Source organism: Micropterus salmoides, unplaced genomic scaffold, assembly GCF_014851395.1.
Source record: "Micropterus salmoides isolate LMB-PRFRI ecotype aquatic unplaced genomic scaffold, ASM1485139v1 Ms_hic_scaffold_1, whole genome shotgun sequence".
NCBI classification, from domain to species: Eukaryota; Metazoa; Chordata; class Actinopteri; order Centrarchiformes; family Centrarchidae; genus Micropterus; species Micropterus salmoides.
In genome coordinates, this window is record NW_024040040.1 from 3,601,622 (window position 1) to 3,627,225 (window position 25,604).

General features: G+C 41.0%; 3 protein-coding genes across 6 annotated transcripts in view; all 3 read left to right on the forward strand.

Moving 5' to 3' along the window:
• Window positions 1-25,604, forward strand: part of LOC119896748 (NLR family CARD domain-containing protein 3-like) — a 172,154-nt gene that overhangs the window by 62,795 nt on the left and 83,755 nt on the right. The window lies entirely within an intron of this gene.
• Window positions 1-25,604, forward strand: part of LOC119902428 (zinc finger protein 287-like) — a 38,407-nt gene that overhangs the window by 6,039 nt on the left and 6,764 nt on the right. The window contains exons 1-3 of one of the 4 annotated variants that reach the window (XM_038718811.1): window positions 5,217-5,269; window positions 5,969-6,067; window positions 8,818-11,468. In XM_038718811.1, coding sequence (XP_038574739.1) covers window positions 5,995-6,067; window positions 8,818-10,364 — 1,620 coding nt within the window. In that variant the 5' untranslated portion in view covers window positions 5,217-5,269; window positions 5,969-5,994 and the 3' untranslated portion in view covers window positions 10,365-11,468. Of the gene's footprint in view, window positions 1-5,216; window positions 5,270-5,507; window positions 5,595-5,968; window positions 6,068-8,817; window positions 11,469-25,604 lie in introns of those variants that run through there. The other 3 variants (XM_038718726.1, XM_038718890.1, XM_038718641.1) reach the window with 3 other exon arrangements.
• Window positions 14,490-21,195, forward strand: LOC119909658. Its single transcript, XM_038727902.1, has 3 exons — window positions 14,490-14,690; window positions 17,344-17,958; window positions 19,647-21,195. The coding sequence occupies exons 2-3, from the start codon at window positions 17,379-17,381 to the stop codon at window positions 20,114-20,116; spliced, it is 1,050 nt and encodes a 349-aa protein (XP_038583830.1). The 5' UTR covers window positions 14,490-14,690; window positions 17,344-17,378; the 3' UTR covers window positions 20,117-21,195.

Below are 25,604 nucleotides of genomic sequence, written 5' to 3' on the forward strand. Positions count from 1 at the left end.
TGCTGCGCGCGGCCACACGTGAAAGATGACAACAAACAGCTGCTTAGCCATTCATCATAAACTTTGGCTTTAAAACTTCATACAACAAGACCCAACAAGGAAGCGCTGAACACAACATAGGTTAGAATTTATTGTCATACTAAATACATACAGTCATGGCCAAAAATGAAATTTGCATGAAAAGTATTGCATTAACACATGTTTTGCTATACACATGTTTATTCCCCTTGTTTGTATTGGAACAAAACAAAAAAAAGAAGGAAAAAAAGCACAAAACAAAACCCCAAAAATGGGCTGGACAAAATTATTGGCACCCTTTCAAAATTGTGGACAAATAAGATTGTTGCAAGCATGTGATGCTCCTTTAAATTAACAGGTATGGGCAATATAAAAATCCCACCTGAAAGCAGATAAAAAGGAGAGAAGTTAACAGTCTGTGCATTGTGTGTCTTTGTTTACCACACTAAGCATGGACAACAGAAAGAGGAGAAGAGAACTGTCTGAGGACTTGAGAACCAAAATTGTGGAAAAATATCAACAATCTCAAGGTTACAAGTCCATCTCCAGAGATCTAGATGTTCCTTTGTCCACAGTGCGCAGCATTATCAAGAAGATTGCAACCCATGGCACTGTAGCTAATCTCCCTGGACGTGAACGGAAGAGAAAAATTGAGGAAAGGTTGCAACACAGGCTAGTCCAGATGGTGGATAAGCAGCCACAAACAAGTTCCAAAGAAATTCAAGCTGTCCTGCAAGCTCAGGGTGCATCAGTGTCAGCACGAACTATCTGTCGACATTTGAATGAAATGAAACGCTACGGCAGGAGACACAGGAGGACCCCACTGCTGACACAGAGACATAAAAAAGCAAGACTACAGTTTACCAAAATGTACCAAAATCCTTCTGGGAAAACATCTTGTGGACAGATGAGACCAAGATAGAGGTTTTTGGTAAAGCACATCATTCTACTGTTTACCGAAAACGGAATGAGGCCTACAAAGAAAAGAACACAGTCCCTACAGTCAAATATGGTGGAGGTTCAAAGATGTTTTGGGGTTGTTTTGCTGCCTCTGGCACTGGGTGCCTTGACTGTGTGCAAGGCATCATGAAATCTGAGGATTACCAAAGGATTTTGGGTCGCAATGTAGGGCCCAGTGTCAAAAAGCTGGGGTTGCATCCGAGATCGTGGGTCTTCCAGCAGGACAATGACCCCAAAAATAGAAATGGATGGCAACAAAGCGCTGGAGAGTTCTGAAGTGGCCAGCAATGAGTCCAGATCTAAATCCCACTGAACACCAGTGGAGAGATCTTAAAATTGCATAAAAAAAAGAAAAAGCCTTAAGGTTTGGACATTAAGTTTGAGGAACAACATACAAGCATCAATATAGTAAGAGATCCCAACACGATTCAGTTTATGATCCCAGAGTAACTAAATAGGTCCAAAGAAAAGAATTTATAACTTTTAATCTTAAAATGGTCTTTTCTGTTCTGAGTTTGTTTTTCAAAACTGTGTCATTTATTCTTAACCAATCCAGGAACATATGCACACACACACACACACGTGACTTCATTGAACATTCATCAATATGTGCTGATAGTTTGCCTTAAAACACACACTGTACTTACAGTTTGCCTGTGCGTGTACTCACAGGGAAACATTAAAAAGAGGACTGATATCTGTGACACTTTACATTTGAGCCAGATATCAAGGGTGCAATCAAAAAGACTAGATTTTAGCAGATCAAAATTGATTTCATATGCTGCCTAAATGTGTCCCTGTACTAGTTTGTATTTTTTTCTGTACGCTAACCTGTCAAGGTGATAAACACATTCAAGCAGGAGACATGAACACATGAGGGCATGTCACTCAAAACAAGTAGAAGTAGATAAAATATGGAAGGATAGAAATGTGAGAAGGAATGCAGATGGTCCAGTACAAGCTGCCTCTGGTTCACTCATTTCAAGATCAAGATCACTGGTTTATAGTCCAGTGGTGAATGTGTACATTATTTACAGTAATGCATGGAAATGCAGATTGTTAAATTGTATTTCCTTTGTGCTTTTCTCAATGGGTAGAGAATCCCCATCGTATCAGTGTGAATGTACTTTCTGGCCCCTGTTGTTAAATGTCATGTTTTATTTCTCAGATTTCCTTTATTCTTACTATTATTATTTTATAATTTTACCCTTAATCCTGCACAATGATGGGTATATTATTCAGTCTTTGACCGAGATTCATTTTAATACTGCATGACAGTCATTGTCTCACTGTGTTTGCACGCAGCCACCAGCGATCGGCTCTTTTTACTTTTGCGTAAGGGGTAAGAGGTAAACTGATCCGTCAGCCAGACTGAAACCAGGATGGAGTGGTTCAGTAAAAGTTGTACAGACAGTGTACAGGTGGGTCAGTGTATCAGGAAAAACACGAAAAAAGGACAAAATGCCCGCTGGCCAGTCCAGATACACTCCATACGTATTTTTGTACTTCTCAACACAGTCCATAAACTCCAGACATGAGTTATTATGATAAAAGCTCCCATCATGAGTCCAGCACCAAGACTTTTCATTTTGTCCCAAAGAAAATTCAGATGACATGGGTCCCACCCTGTCGATACTTTTATATGCCACCCCAACATCAGCCAATCACTTTCAACCTCCCAGTAATGGCGACTGGTCAGACTCTCTTCACACAGTACTTGAGAGCATTCAAATCTGTCGGGGTTATCGGGATATGGCTGCCGCTCATTAAAACGTGTTGCCCTTTTGTTTTCGTCCGTCAAAATGAGTCTCACACCTGCTGTGTTGGGGTCCAGTGTCAGATCACAGGCATCTGCAATTGAGACAGAAGAAACAATTATTGGTTGAGAATGGAGATACGATTGTTGTGTGAGTGTGGTTCTTGATTTTAGGAAAATGTTCTTGTTGTTATCATAAAATTAGAGATTGGTTAAAACTCTGGAAGATGTGAAAACAAGCATGTTAGTTGCCATGTCACTGTTTGTACACAATAACTGCAACTCTTCATTTGGCGTGCTGTTCAAATTGCATAACGTGACACAATGTTGTCTATCATCAACAGTGTGTGCTCTCCACTTAACATAATATCCTTATATCCTGATTTGAAAGATATTTTAAGACTTCTAAAAACCTTGCAGACGTCCTGCGTACTGCCACATCCATGTTACAACACCAGATTTTTATTTTCTTACACTGTCTCAGAAGCTTCAAGTCAAACCAGAATTCTTCATTTTGGTCCACACTGATGGGGAATAGAGGGACAGCAGGTGAGAAATATTGTCACAAATAGACTTCAAATCAAACAAATGAAGTGAATCTCGCAAAATAATCTTGGAATGATGATCTGTCTGACAGCTGTTAGACAGCCTGTTTGAGCATACTTGAGTTTCTCCAGACTGTAGCGTGAATCCTTCTGTATTTCAGTCAGAAGCTTGACTCCTTGATCTGCCAGGTGATTAAAGCTCAGGTCCATCTCCCTGAGGCGGCAGTGGTCGGACCCCAGAGCCGAGGCCAGGTCGGCACACCCATCTGCCGTCACTTTACAGAAGGACAGCCTAAAGAAATTGAAACACGGACATTTCAGGCGTTACATGCCCTTATCAGCAGCAATTTTCACTTGTTAACATGACACAAGCCCCATTTCATTAGTCATTTTTCACGCTTTCCTTTTGAAATATTTGACATCCATCGCCATGCATCACTCAAGTGACACCTTCAGAGTCTTGATGTGAACAGATGATGCACTTGAACAGTGGGGGTGGTGATGGCACTTTCTGGTAATTCTGTGTTGCTGAGGTTCAGCCTGTTTGAATTCAAGCTAAAATAATGGAACATTTAGTAGGAACCAGAGCAGAACAATATGTGTGAACTACTCAAGGACGCATCAAAACAGCTCCCCAACACATTATCCAATTTATCTGTGACTGACTTTTGAACATGAAGAGAAACAGTTTCGTTCACAAATACATGTAGACTGGGTGAAATCTCAGCGCTCTATCATGGTGTGATGTCAACAGTGTGTTTTCTTTCCACTTGTCATTGTAACAAAGGAGCAGACTGAGGTGTGAGCCAGTCGTAGTACGGGAATGGGGGTAGACCCTGTTTTGCATTATAAAACCGTTCATATGACTGGATGGTAAGAACTTTTCTAACCTGTTTCTTTTTATCGTGTTCTAGACAACAGCCAGGACGCTGAGGCCACGTCCAGCTCATCAACATAAAGCCCATCGCCTGTGCTCATTTCTGCAAACGAGGGCTTCACAAAGGAACAGACATGCTTCCAGGTCATCTTTCACACCAATGCATTCACCAATTAAATCTAGTAAACGCAGAAGAGCGGATGATGAGGTAGTGCAGAGAAGCCAGTCAGCGGCGTCACGAGGAGACAGTAACGCAACTCAGGGCTTTGGGTCGTTGATATCCAGGTTGTTGGACAAACTGTGAGCCAATATGCAATGTTTAATTTTAAGTTTCTGCAATATGTTTGTATATAAACTTTTTTTTGGTGGTAATATATTTATAGGTTTATTTGTTGTGTGTTAGTAATAATCTGTCATTTATTTATTCTTATATTACAAAGTGTGACATTTGCTTTAAATGCGTTCTGTGCCTAAATAAATAATTGGTTGGATATTAATGTCTTTTTTCCATCAAAAAAACGTCCTCTCGTCTACAGTCCCCTGAAGGAGGATGCAGTAGAATGACGTTCTGTTCATGTAATATCGTCCTCTCATCTGTGGCCTCTGCATCCTGATGTGGCACCCATCAATTGCGCCTATGACATCACTGAGGCCACAGAGGCGATGTGTGATGTGCGATGTGAGAAGATGAAGGTTGGTCCCATAGTACAGATGATGTCGAGCACTTCCAGGACGATCCTGTGTGCTGATGACTGTGAAACATCAAACCTGTCTGGCATCTCCTTGAAGCTGTACTGGTTGGCCATGTACCACAGGAACAGCAGCACTTTCTGTGTCACGGGTGCTGGTGGTAGACCTGGACTATGTTCCTTTGTTAAGCCGCTCTCCTGCAGCTTCACCAGGAGATATTCAAAATGCGGCTTGGTGACTCTGAAATGGCGTGAAAAAGCGCAGTCCTCCATGTTCTGCATGGCCTCCCACTCTGTTCCAGTCCTCAGGATGAGCTCAGCATTGTGGATATCAGTATCCTAAAGAAAGAGAAAACTGTATTTAAGTCAATAATACTGTATTATTTCTAATTCATTTGAGCAGCTCCGGAGAAATTTATTCTAGGTGAGTGAAGTTTTCATATCTTATTTGTAATCCTAAGCACAGTTCAGTTATTAACATGTAAGTTATATAGCAGACTAATATTCTAAGTTATATTGTAAAAATTAAGTTTATAGCAGTGCTTGAAATGGAAAACAATAGGTGCCAGTCCTTTGTGGAATTTTCTGGGTTTTTCTACCATCGTTAATTCCTAACAGAGATAATTTGGTTTTTGGTCACCTTTATTTTGAAAATCAGCAAACTAGGGTGGCTAACATGCTAACTTTCTGTTGTGCACCACGTGCAGTTACCGTGAGATGCAGCCGGAGTTCAGCAGCAGAGCCTGCATGTGAGGATCAACGTGTTTAAGTGGACTCTGTTTAAACTTTCGGGATGTTTCACCTCAGACTCATCTCCTGTTAGCCAAGAATGCTAAAGGAAGTTAGCTTGTTAGCAGGAAGTAGCCGGAGCCGGAGCTCGGCCTCACAGTCGGAGCAGCTTCCATAGAGACCAAACTGTATTTTTCACGGAGCCCAAATGTCCAAATGTCCAGATAGAGCTGTCTGAATAGACTCTGTGCTGTTCCCTTTATCTGAACATGTTTAACATCTGAATTATCTCCCGCTGTCCTACGAAGCTAATGCAGTTAGCTTAGCTTGCTAGCTGGAAATAGACGGACCCAACGTAATAACATCTGAGTGATTTGTGTGTTTGTGTCTGCAGGAAAAGCTGCTGTGAATTAGTAAAAAATGTCTGTGGAGAACGAGGAGGAACTTTGTGGACAACGCAAACTCCTGGACGCTGTTTTCAAGCCTGAAGCAGGTTTGTACACTTATTATTCTGCTGGAGCTCATTAAACTCCTTTATATCATGTTGGGTAGTTTCATCCTCAGCAATGTACACCTTTAATCTAAAAGTAACTAAAGCTGTCAGACAAATGTGGTGAAGTAAAAGTTTAAAGTTTCATAACATGCAAAAGTACTTCAAACTTGTACTTTACTTGAGTACAGTACTGAAGTACACATAGGGCCGCATGATTTGGAGAAAAAGTCATATTGCGATTTGTGATATAATGGTAACAAATATGGCACCGTGAGTCTACTTGCTTGATTATGAGGGAAAATGTACAAAAAACTGCATTTTAAAAAGTGTATTTCTCAACTTGAAGCGACAAAGTTAAACTGGCTAAAGAAGAAATACAGTTTTTGTCCCACCACCAGGCCAAAGCCCTGCTCATAATCTTTTAATGTTCCCCATGATTTATTTGTGGCGGCCTGCTACAATATCAACGCTGACTGCCACGTGTTGATTTTGTGTTTGTTTGTTCTTTACAACTTAAAATGGATAATCATGTATTTCATAGAGCTGCGGTCAGTGCAGTGTTTCCTATTAACTGCAAAGATTATGGTTTATCGATCATCTTGACAGTGACCCCACAGAAGTTTAACAGCTGAGTTTCCCTACTGGTCCGACTGTGGGATCTCCTGCAGGCGGTGATGTAATTTCCCAAAATAGCTGATTGGTCAGTAGTGTGCTTTTATAGCTTTGATCTTTTATCTGGAACATAACCTGCTCCGGAGCAGGTTCAGCATAAGTTATCATGTTGATCTATCCCAGTAGGAAGTGAACCACCGACTGGAAACCCAGGGTCACTGTTGCTTGTAAAATATTCACCGCTTGTAATGTAATACCAGAGATATAATAAAAGATTTTCAGCAGCTTGCAAGTTATGGTGACGTTAATGTTACCAATGTAAACGTTGGGTTTGCATATACAGGTGTATGCCACATTGGTAAGTTAAAGATAAAGCCACATTAAACCGTTGCCCTTAACGGCTCGCTGCTTAAACTGCCTTTAATTTGCTCATCAAACTCAAGACATCAAACAAGAAACACAGGTTCCCTAAACTGTCGCTCTTTGAATTCTTTCACCTCTTCTTTGAAGTCAGCATGTCTGACGGCAAGATGCTTTGCCAAGTTGGACCACATCTATAATTCTATAGTTTGCTCCATTCATCTGCAAACCGTGGAAACGGAAAAGGTGTTTGTGACGCTCTCTTCTCTGCGCTGCAGTGTGCTCATTAGCTCCGCCCACACCGGGCTCTCACATGTGCCTGTAAAAACAGATGTGCCTACCTGCGATCAGAAAAAACGATTTCGAAACCTACCGTAACTCCCTGCCCTGCCGCTAATCGTTCAAAACATAGCCGGACTCCTCGCCAACTCACTCTGTGACATAGGGAGACGTTGTCAGCAGCTGAAGCAGAAGAAAAGAGGGAGAAGATAAGGAAGGTTTGAGTTTAGCTCGCTGGCCGAAGTTAACTGTATCGCTGCATTCACTTGTCCGACGTGTTCAGCTTCTCTCAGAGCCAACGGGCCAACGGGTCACTTTTCGTCTACCGACCAATTGCATCCTGGATGGGGCGGGACAATAAAAGCAGCAAATCATTAAATGTTGGACAATATGATTAATGACAAGTTAGTACCGAGTATTAACAAATTAGAGACCGATGTAGAGCCTTTTTCCTGCACAAGGAAACAAAAAAAACAACCCACAGAAACGAACAGCTGTAACTGGATTTAATATTCGACTAGCGGTAAAATGTGCTACGATTATATAAACTTATAATGAATGTTGCATATTATTGTTATACTAATAGTAAACTATTAACTAAACATTATACTCTTTATTTAATACACTCATGTACAGTTCGTCCTCCGGGTTGTGGATGGAGACAGATGGACATTGAGCCAATGTCTGCTGCTTCTCGGCGCCTCCTCCGTAGAGCAAAATGCTCCTCTTGTTCTTTTTTACTAGTTATTGTTATAAATTTTGTTTAACTTTCTTCAAGTTGAGAAATACACATTTTAAAATGTCAGTATTTTGCTTATTCCTTGATAATTAAGTAAGTAGACTCATAGTACCATTTGTTCAACTATAATCTAATCGCAATATGACTTTCTCCCTATCGTCAGCCCTATGTAGTATTGGATGCTTTCAGCCGCAGGTCACTGTAACGTTATCGTAGACGGCATGATTTAGAATCTGCTGGTGGTTGAGAAACGGTTTCTCGTAGCTTTGGATATTATTAAAGAGTGCTGGTACAGGGATAAACTAGATGTGTATATGCTACATTGAATGTAGTTATTTTGGCAGATTATGTGTAAGGTAAAATACAAATACCCTACGCTTATTGTCTTTAAGCCATCTGTTTACAGTTGCACCTTCCAGCAGCAAATATTTATTGATGTGCAATTGGTTACATGGAAAGTTTTTGAGACTGTAATCTGTTTAATAATAACCAAAATGTATATATGAATGCATGTCCTTCCTGTTCCCCCTGTAGTCCACAATCACTTCCTGTATTTGTATTCTGAGCTTTACGGTAAAGACATTGAAACAGTTCAAATGGACTGTTGGAAATGATGAGTACAGTCACAGTTTCTTAGTTCCAAATGTGTTTTACAAAATGTGCGTCCTTTCTCCACACATTTAGGAAAGTAGTGGTGTCAGTGGTTTAAATGTTAACAGGAAGTTTTTCTAAAATGTGTATGCGTTTCATTATTCTCCAGACGTCCAGCTGCTGGTGAGTAAAGAAGAGGTTCCCCCTGAACAGCAGGAGTTGAGCCCCACCATGGACCAGGAGGACCCACCAGAGCCCACACACATTAAAAGAAAGTGGAGCTCTTGCATGGACCAAGAGGACCCACCAGAGCTCCCACTCATTAAAGAGGAGTGGAGCCCCATTCTGGACCAGGAGGACCCACCAGAGCCCCCACACATTAAAGAAAAGTGGAGCCACAGTTTGGACCAAGTGGACCCACCAGAGCCCCTACACATTAAAGACGAACAGGAGGAACTCTGGACCAGTCAGGAGGGAGAGCAGCTTCGAGGGCTGGAGGAGGCTGAAATCAACAAGTCCCCTTTCACTCCTGTCCCTGTGAAGAGTGAAGAAGACAATGAAGAGAAACCTCAGTCCTCACAGCTTCATCAAAGACTAACTGAGCAGATGGAAACTGATGGAGAGGGCTGTCGAGGACCAGAACCAGCCAGAAACTCGGATGCAGATGGACATTTACAACCTGAGATTGATGACAATATGTCCCACTCTGAACCTGAGACTGATGACAGTAGTGATTGGGAGGAGACCAGAGAACCTCAGTCAGGTTCAAACTCACTGCAAAACAATGAGGTACCTGGACGTGATCAGGAATGTAGTACTGGAACAACACCAAGTAGCTCCTCTGAATGTGCTGCAAGCTCTGGCCACAAGGAACACGATGAACTCCAAACAGGAGATAAAGCATTGAGTTGCTACGTTTGTGGTAAAACCTTCCTCCGGAAAAACACCTTAACTGATCATATGAGACGTCATCCAGTAAAAATCATTTACAGCTGCTCAGTTTGTGAAAAAACTTTCATTTCCGAAAGCAGTTTGTCCAGTCACGAGAGAAGCCATGCAGTGGAGAAGCCATTTTGTTGCCCGTATTGTGGTAGAAGATACAGCAAGGAGAAGTGTTTGATGAGTCATTTAGAAGAAAAATATTTAAGATGCTCAGTTTGTAAAGAAACTTTTCAATGCAGACAATATTTTGTGAAGCACATGGAAGGCCACAAAAACGGGAACAAAGGATACGGCTGCAGTGTTTGTGGCAAAATATTCTCTAGGTGGTCCCAGCTCAATAGCCATCAGTGTGTTGTTTTGGAGGAGACCAGGGACCGTCAGTCAGGTTCAAAGCCTTCACAAAACAATGATGTACCTGGACGTGATCAGGAATGTAGTACTGTAAAAACACCAAGTAGCTCCTCTGAATGTGCAACAAGCTCTGGCCACAAACCCCAAACAGAAGAGAAACCATTTCGTTGCTCAGTATGTGGTAAAACATATGTTCTGGAGAACACCTTAAAGAAACATATGAGACTTCATTCAGAAACACAGTTTTACAGATGCTCAATTTGTAATCAGACTTTCATTACCGAAAGCAGTGTGTCCATACACGAGAGAAGCCACACTGTGGAAAACCCCTTTAGTTGTTCTGTCTGTGGCAAAGGATTCACACTAAAGGAAGAACTGAGGCGACACATGAAAGCAGGGCTGCACTTAACAGTTGTTTCTTAATCCGTAAATCTAAACATTATTTCTGTCTTAGTTCATTAAAGGTGGAGTAAGTTATTGTAATACAATACATGTCTTTTTGACAGATTTAGTTAATATCTCCTCATGATCCGTTAGCTGTCCGTTCTGTGTGTGAACGATGAAAACAGATCCGGTGTACTCAGCCATTTATGGTCTGATGTGCCGGCTCTTGGAATCTCGTCCTCTCAGCATGTTGGCTTTAAGTTCGCTTTTGCAGCTGCAACTGTAATGACAGTATGCTAAGATACAAGTTAGCTAACGTTAGTTACATTAATTTGTCATGTAATTAGACTTGTCCAGAGTTGCTTACTCCGCCTTTAATACGTCACTGCTTTGTTATGATAATAATATTAATAATCATAAACTGTGTGTCAGATGCCAGATCTGAAGAATACTGGACCTCAAATGTATAAGGACTGCTGTGATACAGATTAATGTAATCCTGTAGGTCCTTGAATTTGAAAATCATTTGTGAAATATAAGACTAATGTAAAATTACATTTTGCTTTCCACCACTCACTAACACATCAGCTGCTTTGTTTAGTAGCTTCATGGGTCATGTGTCTTTCTTTCAGTCCTGATCCAACCTGGAGGGTTTGATGTCCGTCCCAGTCTTCCAGCCTCTTTAGTTTTCTACTTCAGAGTGAAGCTTTAAAGCCTCATTTACTTTAATGATGAGCTACAAGTCAGTCAGACTGGGAAAACGGGATAAAGATTTATTTTTAGGAGATTTTTGAAACAAGTCAGTGTTTGACTGGAAGTAGTTTTAATATTTTCCTGACATGTTTTAATTTCTTTTTAAAAAATGTTTTTAAAAGCTTGATAAAAGGAGTAAATGAGTAGATAACATGTTTAAGGATTTATTTTCTGTTGATTTATGATGTGAATCCATTGTAAACTTTCTTGTAAACCATTAGAAGTTATAAATAGATTTCTTGGGAAGTCCTGATCATGTTTTTTTGCCCCCGATCCGAGTCATTTAATATTGAGTGTCTGCCAATCCCGAGACCCAATCTGGCATTTTCCTAGATAATACAGTTGCACAGTAAACACTTAGGTACATTCAATTAAATTTCTCTGTCCTTTTAAAAGTATCTTTCAGTGTGCGTTGCTTCTGTGCTGGCTTTGTGAGTTTCCTGACAACTCACTGTATTGTGTTGTTTTTTAGGTTCTGAATCAAATTAGGTGTATTGAACACAGCTCTTTTAACACAAGTATCACTAACTATGGATATTCGCCTTCAGTCTGGCTTACTACAGAGATGTGAACCTGAAATGAACATTTGTCTGTGGTTAAATTACAATAAAGGGATAAAAATGATGCCGAAATAATTATATAATGAATTGATTATTTTCAATATTTTACTACTGCCTTGCGAAATGTTCACCTTGCAATTACAAGTGGATGTTTGACTTCTTTTGTTTTACAATTTAAAATATTTCCACACTACAGACATTTAATCCTCCGTTTACTACACTTGTGTGACATCCACAAAAGCAAAAAAAAAGGAACTATAAGGCCCAATAAAGCTGATACCGATTGGTTAAAAAATTCCTTGATTGGCCCAGATCATGATCTTTCAGATAGGATCGGACATCTGTAAAAATGTGTAATGCTTTAATAAGTGTGTTGATGTATCATTTGTAATCCTTTATAATGGTGCGTTCCATTTGACATGGGAAGTCAGAATTTCCGAGTTCAAAGGTCAAAATTTCAAAGGGAACGGCCCCTTAAAAAGTAATCCGACTTCGGAAGTCGGAAGAACCGCACTACCCCGACTTTGTGGTCCAAGATTGCTGTTGGTGTATCAACAGTTTGTCAAAGCTCTAGTTTATACTGTTTATTAGCACTTCTGTGTACTTGTGTCTCATAGAAATGTTCGTACACAAAGTGCTGTCCAACAGCTGTATGAGGTCGTGTGGCTACAGTGTTTAATATGAGTAATTGCCGCACAATGCGTTTTTTTAAATCAACTGGCATATCAATAACTAACCTGGCTAGTTGTAAACAACGGCTGGCTGAGCGAGGTTTTCCAACTTGTTAACTGGAATGCCGTCAACTCGGGTGTGACGTCATTCCCAGCTCCGACCTCTGACTTCCGAGGTAAATGGAACGCACCATAAGTTGTCTGTAGCATTAATTGTCCCACCTGTAAATCGTCATTATGCAGAAAGTAAAGTGAAATACTTGCAAATGTACTGGAACCGAAAACGAGCAGTTTATGGCTGTTTCATGTGTTTCTAATGATGATACTTTTCATAAACTCATCTAATTGTATCTATCATGACATAATAAATAGATGAATGAAAAACTTGTGTAGGAAATGTTTGTGTGATTCTGCTCACATGATGATGTTCTGTAACTCAGGGTGTTGGTGAACTGCTCAGAGCTTTTATTGACGAGGAAGAAGATATAAAAAGACGTTACCTCCGGTTCTGCTGCATCCATTTAAACTTTCCATTGTGAACCCAACAGTGTGACGGTAGTACTCTTTTGCGAAACGGATAGTAAATAGAAGAAGGTAATAAATCCTCACGTTAAGTTTTAAAAGCTGATGTCCAAACTGTTTTGCAGATTTTCAGCTTTGCCAATGTCCCCTTCCAGTTGCCTTTAATCTATAGGGAGGTGATCTGAAGCAGACCCCAACAGCAGATATTCTAGTTATTTGCAGTTCAGTTTGTTGATTATTGAGAGAGTTTTACACATAAGAGATGAACGTACAAAGCTTTCTTAATTCTGTTGGGTAGGAGGACTCAGTTGATCTACTTAGGTGCTCTAGGCGTTTGGTTATGAAAAAGAACTGAGTCTCAATGAGCCCAGTCCCAAGTAGCTGTGTGAAATAAGGGTGGATGACTCCTGCAAAAGCCAATCTGTCATAAAGTACATCCTTAATCAATAAATTTGACAATTAAATAAATGCTGTTCAACACTTTATAGGTCTGGATTACTTTTCAAATTCTGTTTTATTTATTTTAGTTAAATTCAATCTGGCAAAAGGAGTGTAGAAATTGTATACCAGTGTGAGTAGTACTACATAAGAATTTAGATGATCGTATGGTTTCATCTTCACATAAAGTCTGACATTTAGAAAACTCTCCATTTTGACTGTGTTTGAGTACCAAGCGCCATCGATGTAAAATGATCCTGCGACCACTGACATGTATAGCAATTGTAAGTTGCTTTGGATAAAAGTGTCAGCTAAATTAATAAATGTAATAATGCACCACTTTCTTAATGTTATTACTAGATTATTGGATTATTATTATGATACATTAATACTTATGCAACCAATTCATCAGGGCAGGATTAAATCTCTCCAGGGCTTTTTATTGGCAGAACTGAGCTGTGTATTGACAATGTTTCTCCCACTCTACTCACTGTGTGATGGTAATTAATCTGTGGTAACTTCATTTAGGGCTCATTTAGTGTGACCCCTCTAAAACCTGGTACATTGACTGATCTTTCCTCATCAAACGTATCTGGATATTTTACCAACAGTAACGTTTGGTTTTTGAAACAGGCCACTTTTATTCAGACGAGCCTGTTTCTGTTTCTGTTTCTGCTCTGTTTGGTTGAAAAACACTCGCTCATTACTTCCTGTAGCTGCAGTTTCTCCAGCAGCTGCTTCAGAGGTGACTTTTAAAACACTGCAGGAAGGTTACAGTTTTTACCACCAAGAGCTCATCACACTCACAATTATTGTTTAATTCACTGTTAATTCATTTTAATTTACGACTTCCATTTGATTATAAGACATTGGATTTATGATTGCTGTGTTTAGAGTTGTTCTGATTGCTGTTGTTATTTTTACTTTGTAAAGTAACTCCTGTAACTGTCATAAATCAAAAGTACTTTATAATCTGCCTTCAGAAAACTAAGTAAGTACACTTAGATTTGTCAATATTAAAACATTATTATGCACTATAATGTTGCTGAAATTATACTTATGGACTCTTTACTTTTACTTTCCTTTGTGGCATTTCTGTATGTACTTTAGGAACAATTTTTCTACAATCCTTCATTCTTAACGAAATTATGTTGAGAAATTATTACTTGTATTTTGAAAACCCGCAAATAAATAGTACCGGAAGCAAATTTACTTCCTGTGTTTTCAGCTACGTTGCGCTTGTCTTTTGCATAAAATACACCCGGAGTAAACACCAGAGCCTGCAGAAGTACAGCGTGCACATAAACACAGACGTGGTCCTGAATCAGTGACCGCCGATCTTTAATATCAAGACGCAGCAAATGATTTTCCGCTGCCAGCTTCCCCTCCGCATTCTGTGCGTGACAAGCGGCAGAGGCGCAGTAAGTTGTCAGTAAATGTAGGTCGCAGTGTGTCCGTTAATAAAAGTCTGTCTGTTGGAGAGTGAAGGCAGTTAGAGCTGCACACCTCAGACAGCGGTGGTGTAACGTTACCGAGTTGTGCTGCAGCTCACTGAGGGATGACGTGCATGAACAAAAGGATGCTAAAAATCTGTTTTGCTGAATAATGCATCCACCTCTTAAGGTCTTTTCCAGACTATTTTCTTTGCACATTGATCATCACCACAGATTTTTGCTGAATCTCAGAAATTTAGTTGTGGACACCAGTAAAATTCCACAATATCAATTCGGTACCACCGTAAAAACAAAGACAAAACAATAAATCTACTTCAACATAGACTCCTTTGACAAACAACTACTGTGAACATTGTGAGAAGATGTCCAGCACAGATGAGAGGTGGTTTAATGTTACAATATGTATTATATTTTATTGATCTTTTATATGTCAATAAATGAGCACGCTGTGCATATTTAATGGATAAATTATTACTAATTTATTATAATTATTAACTTTGTTAACTTTTCTTTACAAACTCTCAGGTGTGAAATGTTTAAGACTGCTCACTATCTGCAGTGAGGAAAATAAGTATTTGAACACCCTGCTATTTTGCAAGTTCTCCCACTTAGAAATCATGGAGGGGTCTGAAATTGTCATCGTAGGTGCATGTCCACTGTGAGAGACATAATCTAAAAAAAAATCCAGAAATCACAATGTATGATTTTTTAACTATTTATTTGTATGATACAGCTGCAAATAAGTATTTGAACACCTGTCTATCAGCTAGAATTCTGACTCTCAAAGACCTGTTAGTCTGCCTTCAAAATGTCCACCTCCACTCCATTTATTATCCTAAATTAGATGCACCTGTTTGAGGTCGTTAGCTGCATAAAGACACCTGTCCACCCCATACAATCAGTAAGAATCCAACTACTAACATGGCCGAGACCAAAGAGCTGTCCAAAGACACTAGAGACAAAATTGTACACTTCCACAAGGCTGGAAAGGGCTACGGGGAAATTGCCAAGCAGCTTGGTGAAAAAAGGTCCACTGTTGGAGCAATCATTAGAAAATGGAAGAAGCTAAACATGACTGTCAGTCTCCCTCGGACTGGGGCTCCATGCAAGATCTCACCTCGTGGGGTCTCAATGATCCTAAGAAAGGTGAGAAATCAGCCCAGAACTACACGGGAGGAGCCGGTCAATGACCTGAAAAGAGCTGGGACCACCGTTTCCAAGGTTACTGTCGGTAATACACTAAGACGTCATGGTTTGAAATCACGCATGGCACGGAAGGTTCCCCTGCTTAAACCAGCACATGTCAAGACCCGTCTTCAGTTTGCCAATGACCATTTGGATGATCCAGAGGAGTCATGGGAGAAAGTCATGTGGTCAGATGAGACCAAAATAGAACTTTTTGGTCATAATTCCACTAACCGTGTTTGGAGGAAGAAGAATGATGAGTATCATCCCAAGAACACCATCCCTACTGTGAAGTATGGGGGTGGTAGCATCATGCTTTGGGGGTGTTTTTCTGCACATGGGACAGGGAGACTGCACTGTATTAAGGAGAGGATGACCGGGGCCATGGATTGCCAGATTTTCCCTCAGTTAGAGCATTGAAGATGGGTCGAGGCCGGGTCTTCCAACATGACAATGACCCGAAGCACACAGCCAGGATAACCAAGGAGCGGCTCTGTAAGAAGCATATCAAGGTTCTGGCGTGGCCTAGCCAGTCTCCAGACCTAAACCCAATAGAGAATCTTTGGAGGGAGCTCAAACTCCGTGTTTCTCAGCGACAGCCCAGAAACCTGACTGATCTAGAGAAGATCTGTGTGGAGGAGTGGGCCAAAATCCCTCCTGCAGTGCAAACCTGCTGAAAAACTACAGGAAACATTTGACCAAACAAAGGCTACTGTACCAAATATTAACATTGATTTTCTCAGGTGTTCAAATACTTATTTGCAGCTGTATCATACAAATAAATAGTTAAAAAATCATACATTGTGACTTCTGGATTTTTTGTTTTAGATTATGTCTCTCACAGTGGACATGCACCTACGATGACAATTTCAGACCCCTCCGTGATTTCTAAGTGGGAGAACTTGCAAAATAGCAGGGTGTTCAAATACTTATTTTCCTCACTGTATGTTGGCAGTTAGTTTTATTTTGAAAAACAAAAGTCATTGATGATTGAAATGGATCATGTTGCTCTTTTCAGACAGTCCCTAACTCCTCCTACAGTAACAGGAGGGTTGGGCAGACATTCAGTTCTTAGTGCTGCAAACTGCATCTTCATGTTTGGTGATTTTGACTTAATTCAAACAATGAAACGTCTGTCTAAATTTGCTCTCCAGCTGAGAGACACAAGGCTTCACACGGAGCTCTCTAAACTAGCCGCATGTCATTACTACCTACTCGGTTGGATCATTACTACTTTCCCTGAAAAGTTCTGTAATATTTCAAATACACGTATTTCATTTTTAAGTATAGTTTAGTTCTCACTGCATGTTAAATGTTACCATGATGTCATTTTGTTTATAATTTTGAAGAAGGATCCTCATGTATCAGCAGTTTTGTACCTGTGTAACAAAGCAGCATACATGTATTGATTGTCGTCTTTTCTATCCTGATGCAGGATTCTGAACGCTACACCCTGACTGAGCAGCTAGCATGCCTAAAGATAGCCGTGCCAGGCGGGAGCGGATGCGCGAGGCAAACCGCCGCGCACGTGCAGCAGAGTCGGATGAAGCACGGCATGAGCGCCTGGCTCGGAATCGGGCGCGCATAGCTAAGAAGAGGGCGGAGGAAACGCCAGAGATGCGAGCGGCTCGCCGGGCAAACAACGCTGTGCGCCAACGGAAGGTCAGGGCCAAAGAAACGGTGGAGATGCGAGCGGCACGCCAGGCAAAGGACGCTGTGCGCCATCAAGAAGTCAGGGCCAAAGAAACGCCTGAGATGCGAGCAGCGCGCCATAAGAAGGTCAGGGCAGGAGAAACACTGGAGGTCAGAATGAAACGCCAGCCAAGGGACGCCAGGCTCCATCAACAAGTGCACCGTGCGCGACTGGAGCAGACGCTCCATGACCAGCGCAACCTCGCACGGTATGAAGATCCTGACTTCTTCAAAGGGGATCTTCGTGGTGATTACAGGCAGACGATGAGCACGATGTCACTGTTTCAGTATCCGAATTGCTCACATTGTGGTGCCTTTGTATGGGAAGAGGACAGGAAAGGATTCTGCTGCCACTCGGGTAGGATTTACCTTACGTATGACCCCACAAATCTCAAACCTGCCTCAACCCCAACACAGCCCCCAGGTGCTATTATGCAATGTCCAACATAACATGTTTACCCACTGGCCCTAAGGGCCCTAAGGGCCAGTAGATCAGATTTTTACTGGCCCGGGCAAGAAAACAAATAGATTTTCTTGTTATAACATTTTAAAGATTTTAAAATGAATATTTTCATTAGATTTTCCATGAATGTGCAGTTTGCTCCTGCATATTTAAAAACACATAGACAGGGAGGGATTGATTGGCGGTTACTGTAGCAAGTAGCACTTAATGTGCTTTACGCATGCCAGAATTAGTGCAGTGCCTGCTCACGGGGGGCGATGTGATAACTCCCTGCGCTTTTTCGATGCTTGTTAAAAATGTGCGTCTCACATTGGTTTCACCTACAGCATTAATAACACTGAAAGAGCACGTCCATGGCAGAGATACTTTGAGATATTCAACTCTTCTTAAGAACTTCATAAAACTCTAACGTTTCTAACGTATACCAAATATGCATAATGACAAAAACGCTGTTTCAAATTGTTTTGAATACTCCGTATTTGTTTTTGTAAGAACTGTGGTTGACAGCATACGCAAAAACATTCTTGCTACTTTTCTTTATTGGTCTTTTTTTCCCTTTCTTCTCAATAGGATCAGCAAAAGCTTTAAATGAGCAGTGTTGTAGAATGTAGTGACATCTAACATTGAAATTGTGAAACTGAGTATCACTCGCCTCAGGTTTCCCTTCCAAGCATGAAGAAGAAACTACGGTGCCTGTGAAACTCATAACAGGCCTTATCTAGGGTCAGCATTTGGTTTGTCCTTTCTGGATTACTCTAGAAGCATGATGGTTAAACATGTTCGAGTCTGTGGAAGAGGAGCTGCTCTCTCTGTAGGCAAGTCTAATGTTATGGAAACACAAAGATTCTTATTTTCAGGTGATTATAGACTAATAAAAACATTTCTGTCAGTTGAGCAAATAGAGCTCTGTAAATTTAACACTGATCCTTTAACTGATGTGACCGTGCATTCATTTGTATTAAGGAATCCCAGCTCTCATCATGAGCCTTTAAACCTAAAAGAAAATGTAATACTCTTTAGGGGAAACTCCTGTATGCACCTGTGTCCCTTGCACTATATTTTGCATCCTAATGCCCAGTCCCACTTTCTGCACTTACAGACTCCTGATCGTATATGAACAATAAACACAGACAAAAAAATAAACAATTTAACTACGTGGCACAAAAATCATGGACAACTGAATAAATCTACAAAATCTGAACAAGTCAGCAAAATCAGCCAGGCAAAATGCAATTCTGAAATGCTCCATGTGGGATGTAGAGCGGAACTAATCCAGTTCACAGAGAGCTATTATCCGTGTCACATTGGTGTAAACTGAGCTGCTAGCTGAGACATAGCGGCCAAAGGAAGGACTGATGTCTAAAATCTTCATTCTTTCTAAAAATAAGTATTTTGATGTCAGGAATATAGTTTCTATAGGGCCCTGTGAAATCTGTTTAAATTTTCACCAGATTCTGATTGTTCCCCTTCAAATTTCTGTGCTCTTTCTGAACTCTGTGTTTTACAATTTGAGTCATAAAAAAGTTACAGGAAGAAGTTATAGTTTTCTAAAATGCGTGTATGTATTTCATTATTCTCCACAGATGTCCAGCTGCTGTTGGAGAGTAATGAAGAGGTTCCCTCTAAACAGCAGAAGAGGAGCCCCAGTCTGAACCAGGAGGACCCACCAGAGTCCCGACACATTAAAGAGGAGTGGAGCCCCAGTCTGGACCAGGAGGACCCACCAGAGCTCCCACACATTAAAGAGGAGTGGAGCCCCAGTCTGGACCAGGACAACCCACCAGAGACCCCACACATTAAAGAGGAAGGGGAGGAACTCTGGATCAGTCAGGAGGGAGAGCAGCTTCGAGGGCTGGAGGAGGCTGATATCACCAAGTTCACATTCACTCTTGTCTCTGTGAAGAGTGAAGAAGACGATGAAGAGAAACCTCAGTCCTCACAGCTTCATCAAAGACTAACTGAACAGATGGAAACAGAAATTGATGGAGAGGACAGTGGAGGACCAGAACCAGCCAGGACCTCAGATCCAGATAGAGTGGTTCATGACTTGTAATTCTTCTGACACTAATGACAGTTGTTGAAGGACACCAGAAAACCTCTGTCAGATTTAGGGATGAAATAGTTGCCGGTTTAATGATAAACATGGTAGAATTCCAGACGATCATGATCATTAACACTGTATTACTGAAGTTGTCAGTGTAACCTACTCTTGTTCTGCTACTGTATGTGTCGTGTGTCTGTAGACTCATTCACTCATTGCGCATGATAACACGTTACGTAGTTTAGACACCATAATAATCTTGTTTATTAAAAGAGCAGCTGTTGAATTGATTGTAAAATTGTTTGACGGTTTGTTGCGTCAACAAACCTCCAAGTGAATCCGAGACATATCCCTCAGCAAGGAAACAATGTGTGTGGAAATAAAGATGTGGCTTTGTTAAAAACAGCCTAGGTTTGGAAGATCTCCACTTGATTAGTCGAACTCAGACTGCTGAACCTCAGATTAACTTCCCCTGACCTTCACAATGTGTTTTCTCCAGTTACCATCAGGTCAAGAGACTGATTTACCTGAGGTCTGTTTTAGACCGGGTCCAAACCTTTGGACCTATGAAGACTTCAGACTCTCTCCAGCAGTGGCAATTTCTGCATGGGCTCATCTGTAAAATGTCACTAGTGCATCCACAAGAAGAAAGTTAGAAGCTAGGCGAACACCAGCTTAAACAGTCCTCAGTTATACCTAATAGAGTAATATCTATAGGCCTGGAGGATTGGACGTTTTAACATGGAGAGCTGGACCAGTACCTCTTGGACAGGGGTAACTGATTTGTTCATATTTGTATTATGAGTCTGAATCTGCAAAGTAACCAGAACTGGGATCTATTAGATAAACGTAATAAAGAAAAAAGTACAGTTGTTCCTCTCTGCTTTTGGGAACAGGCCATTGTTATTCAGAGGATAATGTTACTTTACTTTGCAAAGTAACTCTTATGGAACTGGTTTGTAAAGTGCTGTATAAATCAAATGTACCATTATAATATGTCTCTTCAGAAAAGTCAGGAATTAAACTTGTTGTCAGGATTAACATAAATGAATTAGTATGTACAATAATAATAAAGTTTTGCTGACATTATGCTTTTGGGCTGTTGACATTACTTTGTGATATTTCTATATTTCTGAGTATTTCTACCAAATGTTAATTGTCAGTAGAGAGACTTGGGGCTTTTGTTATTTTTATTTTGAAAATCAGCAAAGAAGTGGTACCGGAAGCGGGTGTACTTCCGGTGGCTAACACGCTAACTTTGCTGTTTGCATGCTAACAGATAGATCAGCAGGAGTTCAGCAGCAGAGCCTGTATGTGAAGATAAACTGTTTAAGTGGAATCTGTTAAACTTTCGGGATGTTTCACCAGATTCATCTCCTGTTAGCCAAGAATGCTAAAGGAAGTTAGCTGAGTACAAGTGGTTTGAACCCAGGTCGTAGACGGAGCCGAGCTGCGTGTCTGTAACGGAGTGTGTCTGGAGGAAAAGCTGCTGTAAACATGTCTAAAGTCCAAACGCTGAGAGCTTTTGTCCAGCAGCGACTAAGTGCGGCTGCTGAAGAGATATTTGAGCTGTTTGAAAGAACGATAGCAGAGTACGAGGAGGAACTTTGTGGACAACGCAAACTACTGGACGCTGTTTTCAAGCCTGCAGCAGGTTTGGACATTTCACCCTTTACTGCAGTAAAAGTACTAATACCACTCTGTGAAAATACTCCACTGCAAATACAAGTCCTGCTTTCAAAGCAGCCTGTTTTCAGCTTTGTGGAGATGCATTTTCCAGCTGATCCAAAAATACTTTAGCAGTGGGAGGATTTTATTAGCCCATAAAGCAACTCTTCATTCTGCAGTTCATCACTAACGTTCACCTCAGATTTGTACTGTACTTTGGTAAATGGTCTTAGTTAAATTCCACCGGTGGAAAAGAGCTGCTACTAAAAGAGGTCAAGTTCTTTTATATTCAGAACAACAATCACAGGGAAGCAGTCGATGGCAATGAAGCTCTTGGCTCCCTACAACATACATGTGAAGACTCTTTCCTAAGGGGGCTCAAAGTAGATAACAGGTGAGGTACAGGTCACAGACACAGACCGACCTCTCCGTCTCTCAGACAATCATTGATCCTGTTATTTTTCTCTGTGGGTGCAGGACGAAAGCTGGGTAGATAGGAACCAGTCGTTGCATACAGCTGATGACGAGAGATATGGTGCCCTTCTTCAGTCTTATGGCATATTCAAGAAGTCATGAAGGTTTCCTTAAAATGTTCACTTAAGTAGTTGAGGTTTTCTCCTCATCTTGGGCTTATACCTGAGGAATCCCTTAAGTGTGTTAAACCGTTGCACAAAGGACCTCAGCAACCAAACTAAGGAAAATAATTTAAGGTACCTCTGGCTTTATCTTAACCGGAACATGGTTGAGTTTATGGCGATAAATGACAAAATTTTACATATCCTGAGACGAGTGTTCTGCGACCGGGAGAATCCAATGGATCAGCTAAATGATGAGCAAAACAGCCAGCAAACAGCAAAACAGTTTTTCTTTCTCAGACAAATGTCTCCTCTCTTTCCAACTTTGCTGGTGCAAGCAAACAGTCTCCATGGTAGGAGTAGAATTTTACTACTGTAAATTCTAATATCTAACACCTGATAGCAAACACCTTAATGATTTTCCTTAACTAAGGAAACATTTAAAGGGATTCTGTGCAACACAATCCTTAGCTAAGGAGAAATGAGAAATTAAGACTTAAGAGTCATACTTTTGGTTGTTTTTTATTGTGCAACTGGCCCCAGCATCTTCATTTTTTGCGTCATAGGTCAGATCAGTGGTCATGGTTGTTATCCATAAAAATTTCTTCCTAGGAAGACTTTACATTAATGCATTACCACTAATTTACCTATGAGATATTTGGCTGGACAGTCTAAAACCTTTTCTACGTGCCTCTGTAGGGCTGTGTGGTAGGCCGGTGTAGACTAGATAGTCAGTCAGTTTTTGTAGTAATTTCCCATGCATTGATTTATTTGTGGCCCGCCACAATATTATTGTTTATCGCTCAGCACCTCCCCTCTCTCCCATTAACACTACTGCACAAATCGTTGCAACACAATGCTGTCAATGTCCCACCTTAAAAAAAGTTAGCAAGCATGTAAGGAGCCTAGCTAATACTGCTATCACTGCTCCTTCAGAAGTTCCTCACTCCAAATTCATGGACATGCATTGCCAAGGCTCCTGCTGAAATACGGCAGAATCCACATCCATCGCTGGCCGAGGGCACAGTAGCTTCAGTAAGGTGTAATGTTTTTAGCAAATGAAGCCGTGGTTGAGGCACTGTTTTACATCACTATATGAGCATGGCATGAATTGAGTTTTTGTTTTGTTGTTGTTTGAAGTTACGAAAAACACTTTACAGTGTGTTAAATAAATAAAATTTTTGGAGTGATAAAAGTTCTTGAAAGTGAGTTGAACATCCACTTATTCAGGTCTCGCAGCTTTTAATATCAAAAAGCTGACTCAGCCGCTGTAGCTAAAATATTAAGGCTAACGTTGTCATATAATAATAGAATACATAAAATCAGTACATTAATTTAATGGAATACACAAATGTAATTTATAGTCAGTCCTAATGATGGGGCAGGGATAATGACTTATTCACTGATGTGGACCCAGATGACCCTGAAGCTGCTGACTCTCCCCACCTTTGTATTCTGAGATTTACAGTACAGACAATGAAGCTGGTAAAGTCGCTTGTTGGAAGTGACGAGTATATTCAGTGCCTTAGTTCCAAATATGTTTTACCAAAAGTGCATTATTTTCCACACGTTAAAGAAAGTAGTGGTGTCAGTGGTTTAAATGTGACAGGAAGTTACATTTTTCTTAAACGAGTATGTATTTCATTATTCTCCACAGATGTCCAGCTGCTGTTAGTGAGTAAAGAAGAGGTTCCCACTGAACAGCAGGAGTGGAGCCCCGGGCTGGACCAGGAGGACCCACCAGAGCCCCCACACATTAAAGAGGAGTGGAGCCCCGGGCTGGACCAGGAGGACCCACCAGAGCCCCCACACATTAAAGAGGAGTGGAGGGCTGGACCAGGAGGACCCACCAGAGCCCCCACACATTAAAGAGGAGCAGGAGGAACTCTGGACCAGTCAGGAGGGAAAGCAGCTGGAGGAGGCTGATAGCACCAAGTTCACATTCACTCTTGTCTCTGTGAAGAGTGAAGAAGACGATGAAGAGAAACCTCAGTCCTCACAGCTTCATCAAAGATTTGACCAGATGGAAACAAAAGCTGATAGAGAGGACTGTGGAGGACCAGAACCAGCCAGGAAGTCAGATCCAGAGAGACATTTACAACCTGATACTCATGACAAGGCTTCACACTCCTCTGAACCTCAGACTGAAGAGAGTTGTGATTGGGAGGAGACCAGGGGACCTCAGTCAGGTTCAAACCCTCTGCAAAATAACAGTGAATGTAACACTTGTGAGAAATCATTTCACTGCTCGGAGTGTGGTAAACTATTCAGCCAAAACTCAAATGTGAAGAGACACATGAGAATTCACACTGGAGAGAAACCATTTAGTTGTTCAGTTTGCAGAAAAAGATTTAATCAGAAGGTACATCTGGCAGAACACAAGGCAATCCACACGAGGGAGAAACGATACAGCTGCCGTGTTTGTGGCAAAAAATTCTCTTGGCTTTATCAGCTCAAACACCATCAGTGTGTTGGTCGTCAGTCCTCAAAGCTTCATCAAAGCCAAACTGACCAGATGAAAACAAAAGCTGATGGAGAGGACAGTGGAGGACCAGAACCAGCTGAAGTACCTGTAAGTGATCGGGTATGTAATAATGGAAAAACATCAAGTAGCTCCTCTGAATGTGCTACAAGCTTTGGACACAAGGGACGTCTGCAGAAACACAATGGACTCCAAATAGGAGAGGAAGCATTTTGTTGCTCAGTTTGTGGTAAAAGATACTTCGGGAAGAAGTCCTTAAGGAGTCATATGAGGCTTCATTCAGAACGAAAATGTTTCATCTGCTCAGTTTGTAAAGTAAGTTTTAGCTGCAGAAGCCATTTGTCCACACACGAGAGAATCCACACACAGGAGAAGCCATTTAGTTGTTCTGTCTGTGGTAAAACATTTTCACAAAAACCACATCTGAAACAACACTTGACTGTCCACACAGGGGAGAAACCGTTCAGTTGTTCTGTCTGTGGTAAAACATTTTCACAAAAGCCACATCTGAAACATCACTTGACTGTCCACACAGGTGAGAAACCCTTCAGTTGTTCTGTCTGTGGTAGTAGATTTGCACAAAACTCAACTTTGACCTCACACATAAGAGTTCATACAGGAGAAAAACCCTTCAGCTGCTCAGTTTGTAAAACAAGATTCCGTGACAAAAGCAATTTGTCCAGACACATGAGAATCCACACAGGGGAGAAACCGTTTAGTTGCAGCATTTGTGATAAAACTTTCACTCAACCCGCTCATCTCAAAAACCACAAGT

Excerpts from the sequence above, each read along its gene's own strand:
- LOC119909658 (XM_038727902.1), top strand. The coding sequence starts at position 17,379 with ATGCCTAAAGATAGCCGTGCCAGGCGGGAGCGGATGCGCGAGGCAAAC. Across the intron at positions 17,959-19,646 it reads AGGATTCTGCTGCCACTCGG|ATGTCCAGCTGCTGTTGGAG; the intron begins GTAGGATTTACC and ends TATTCTCCACAG.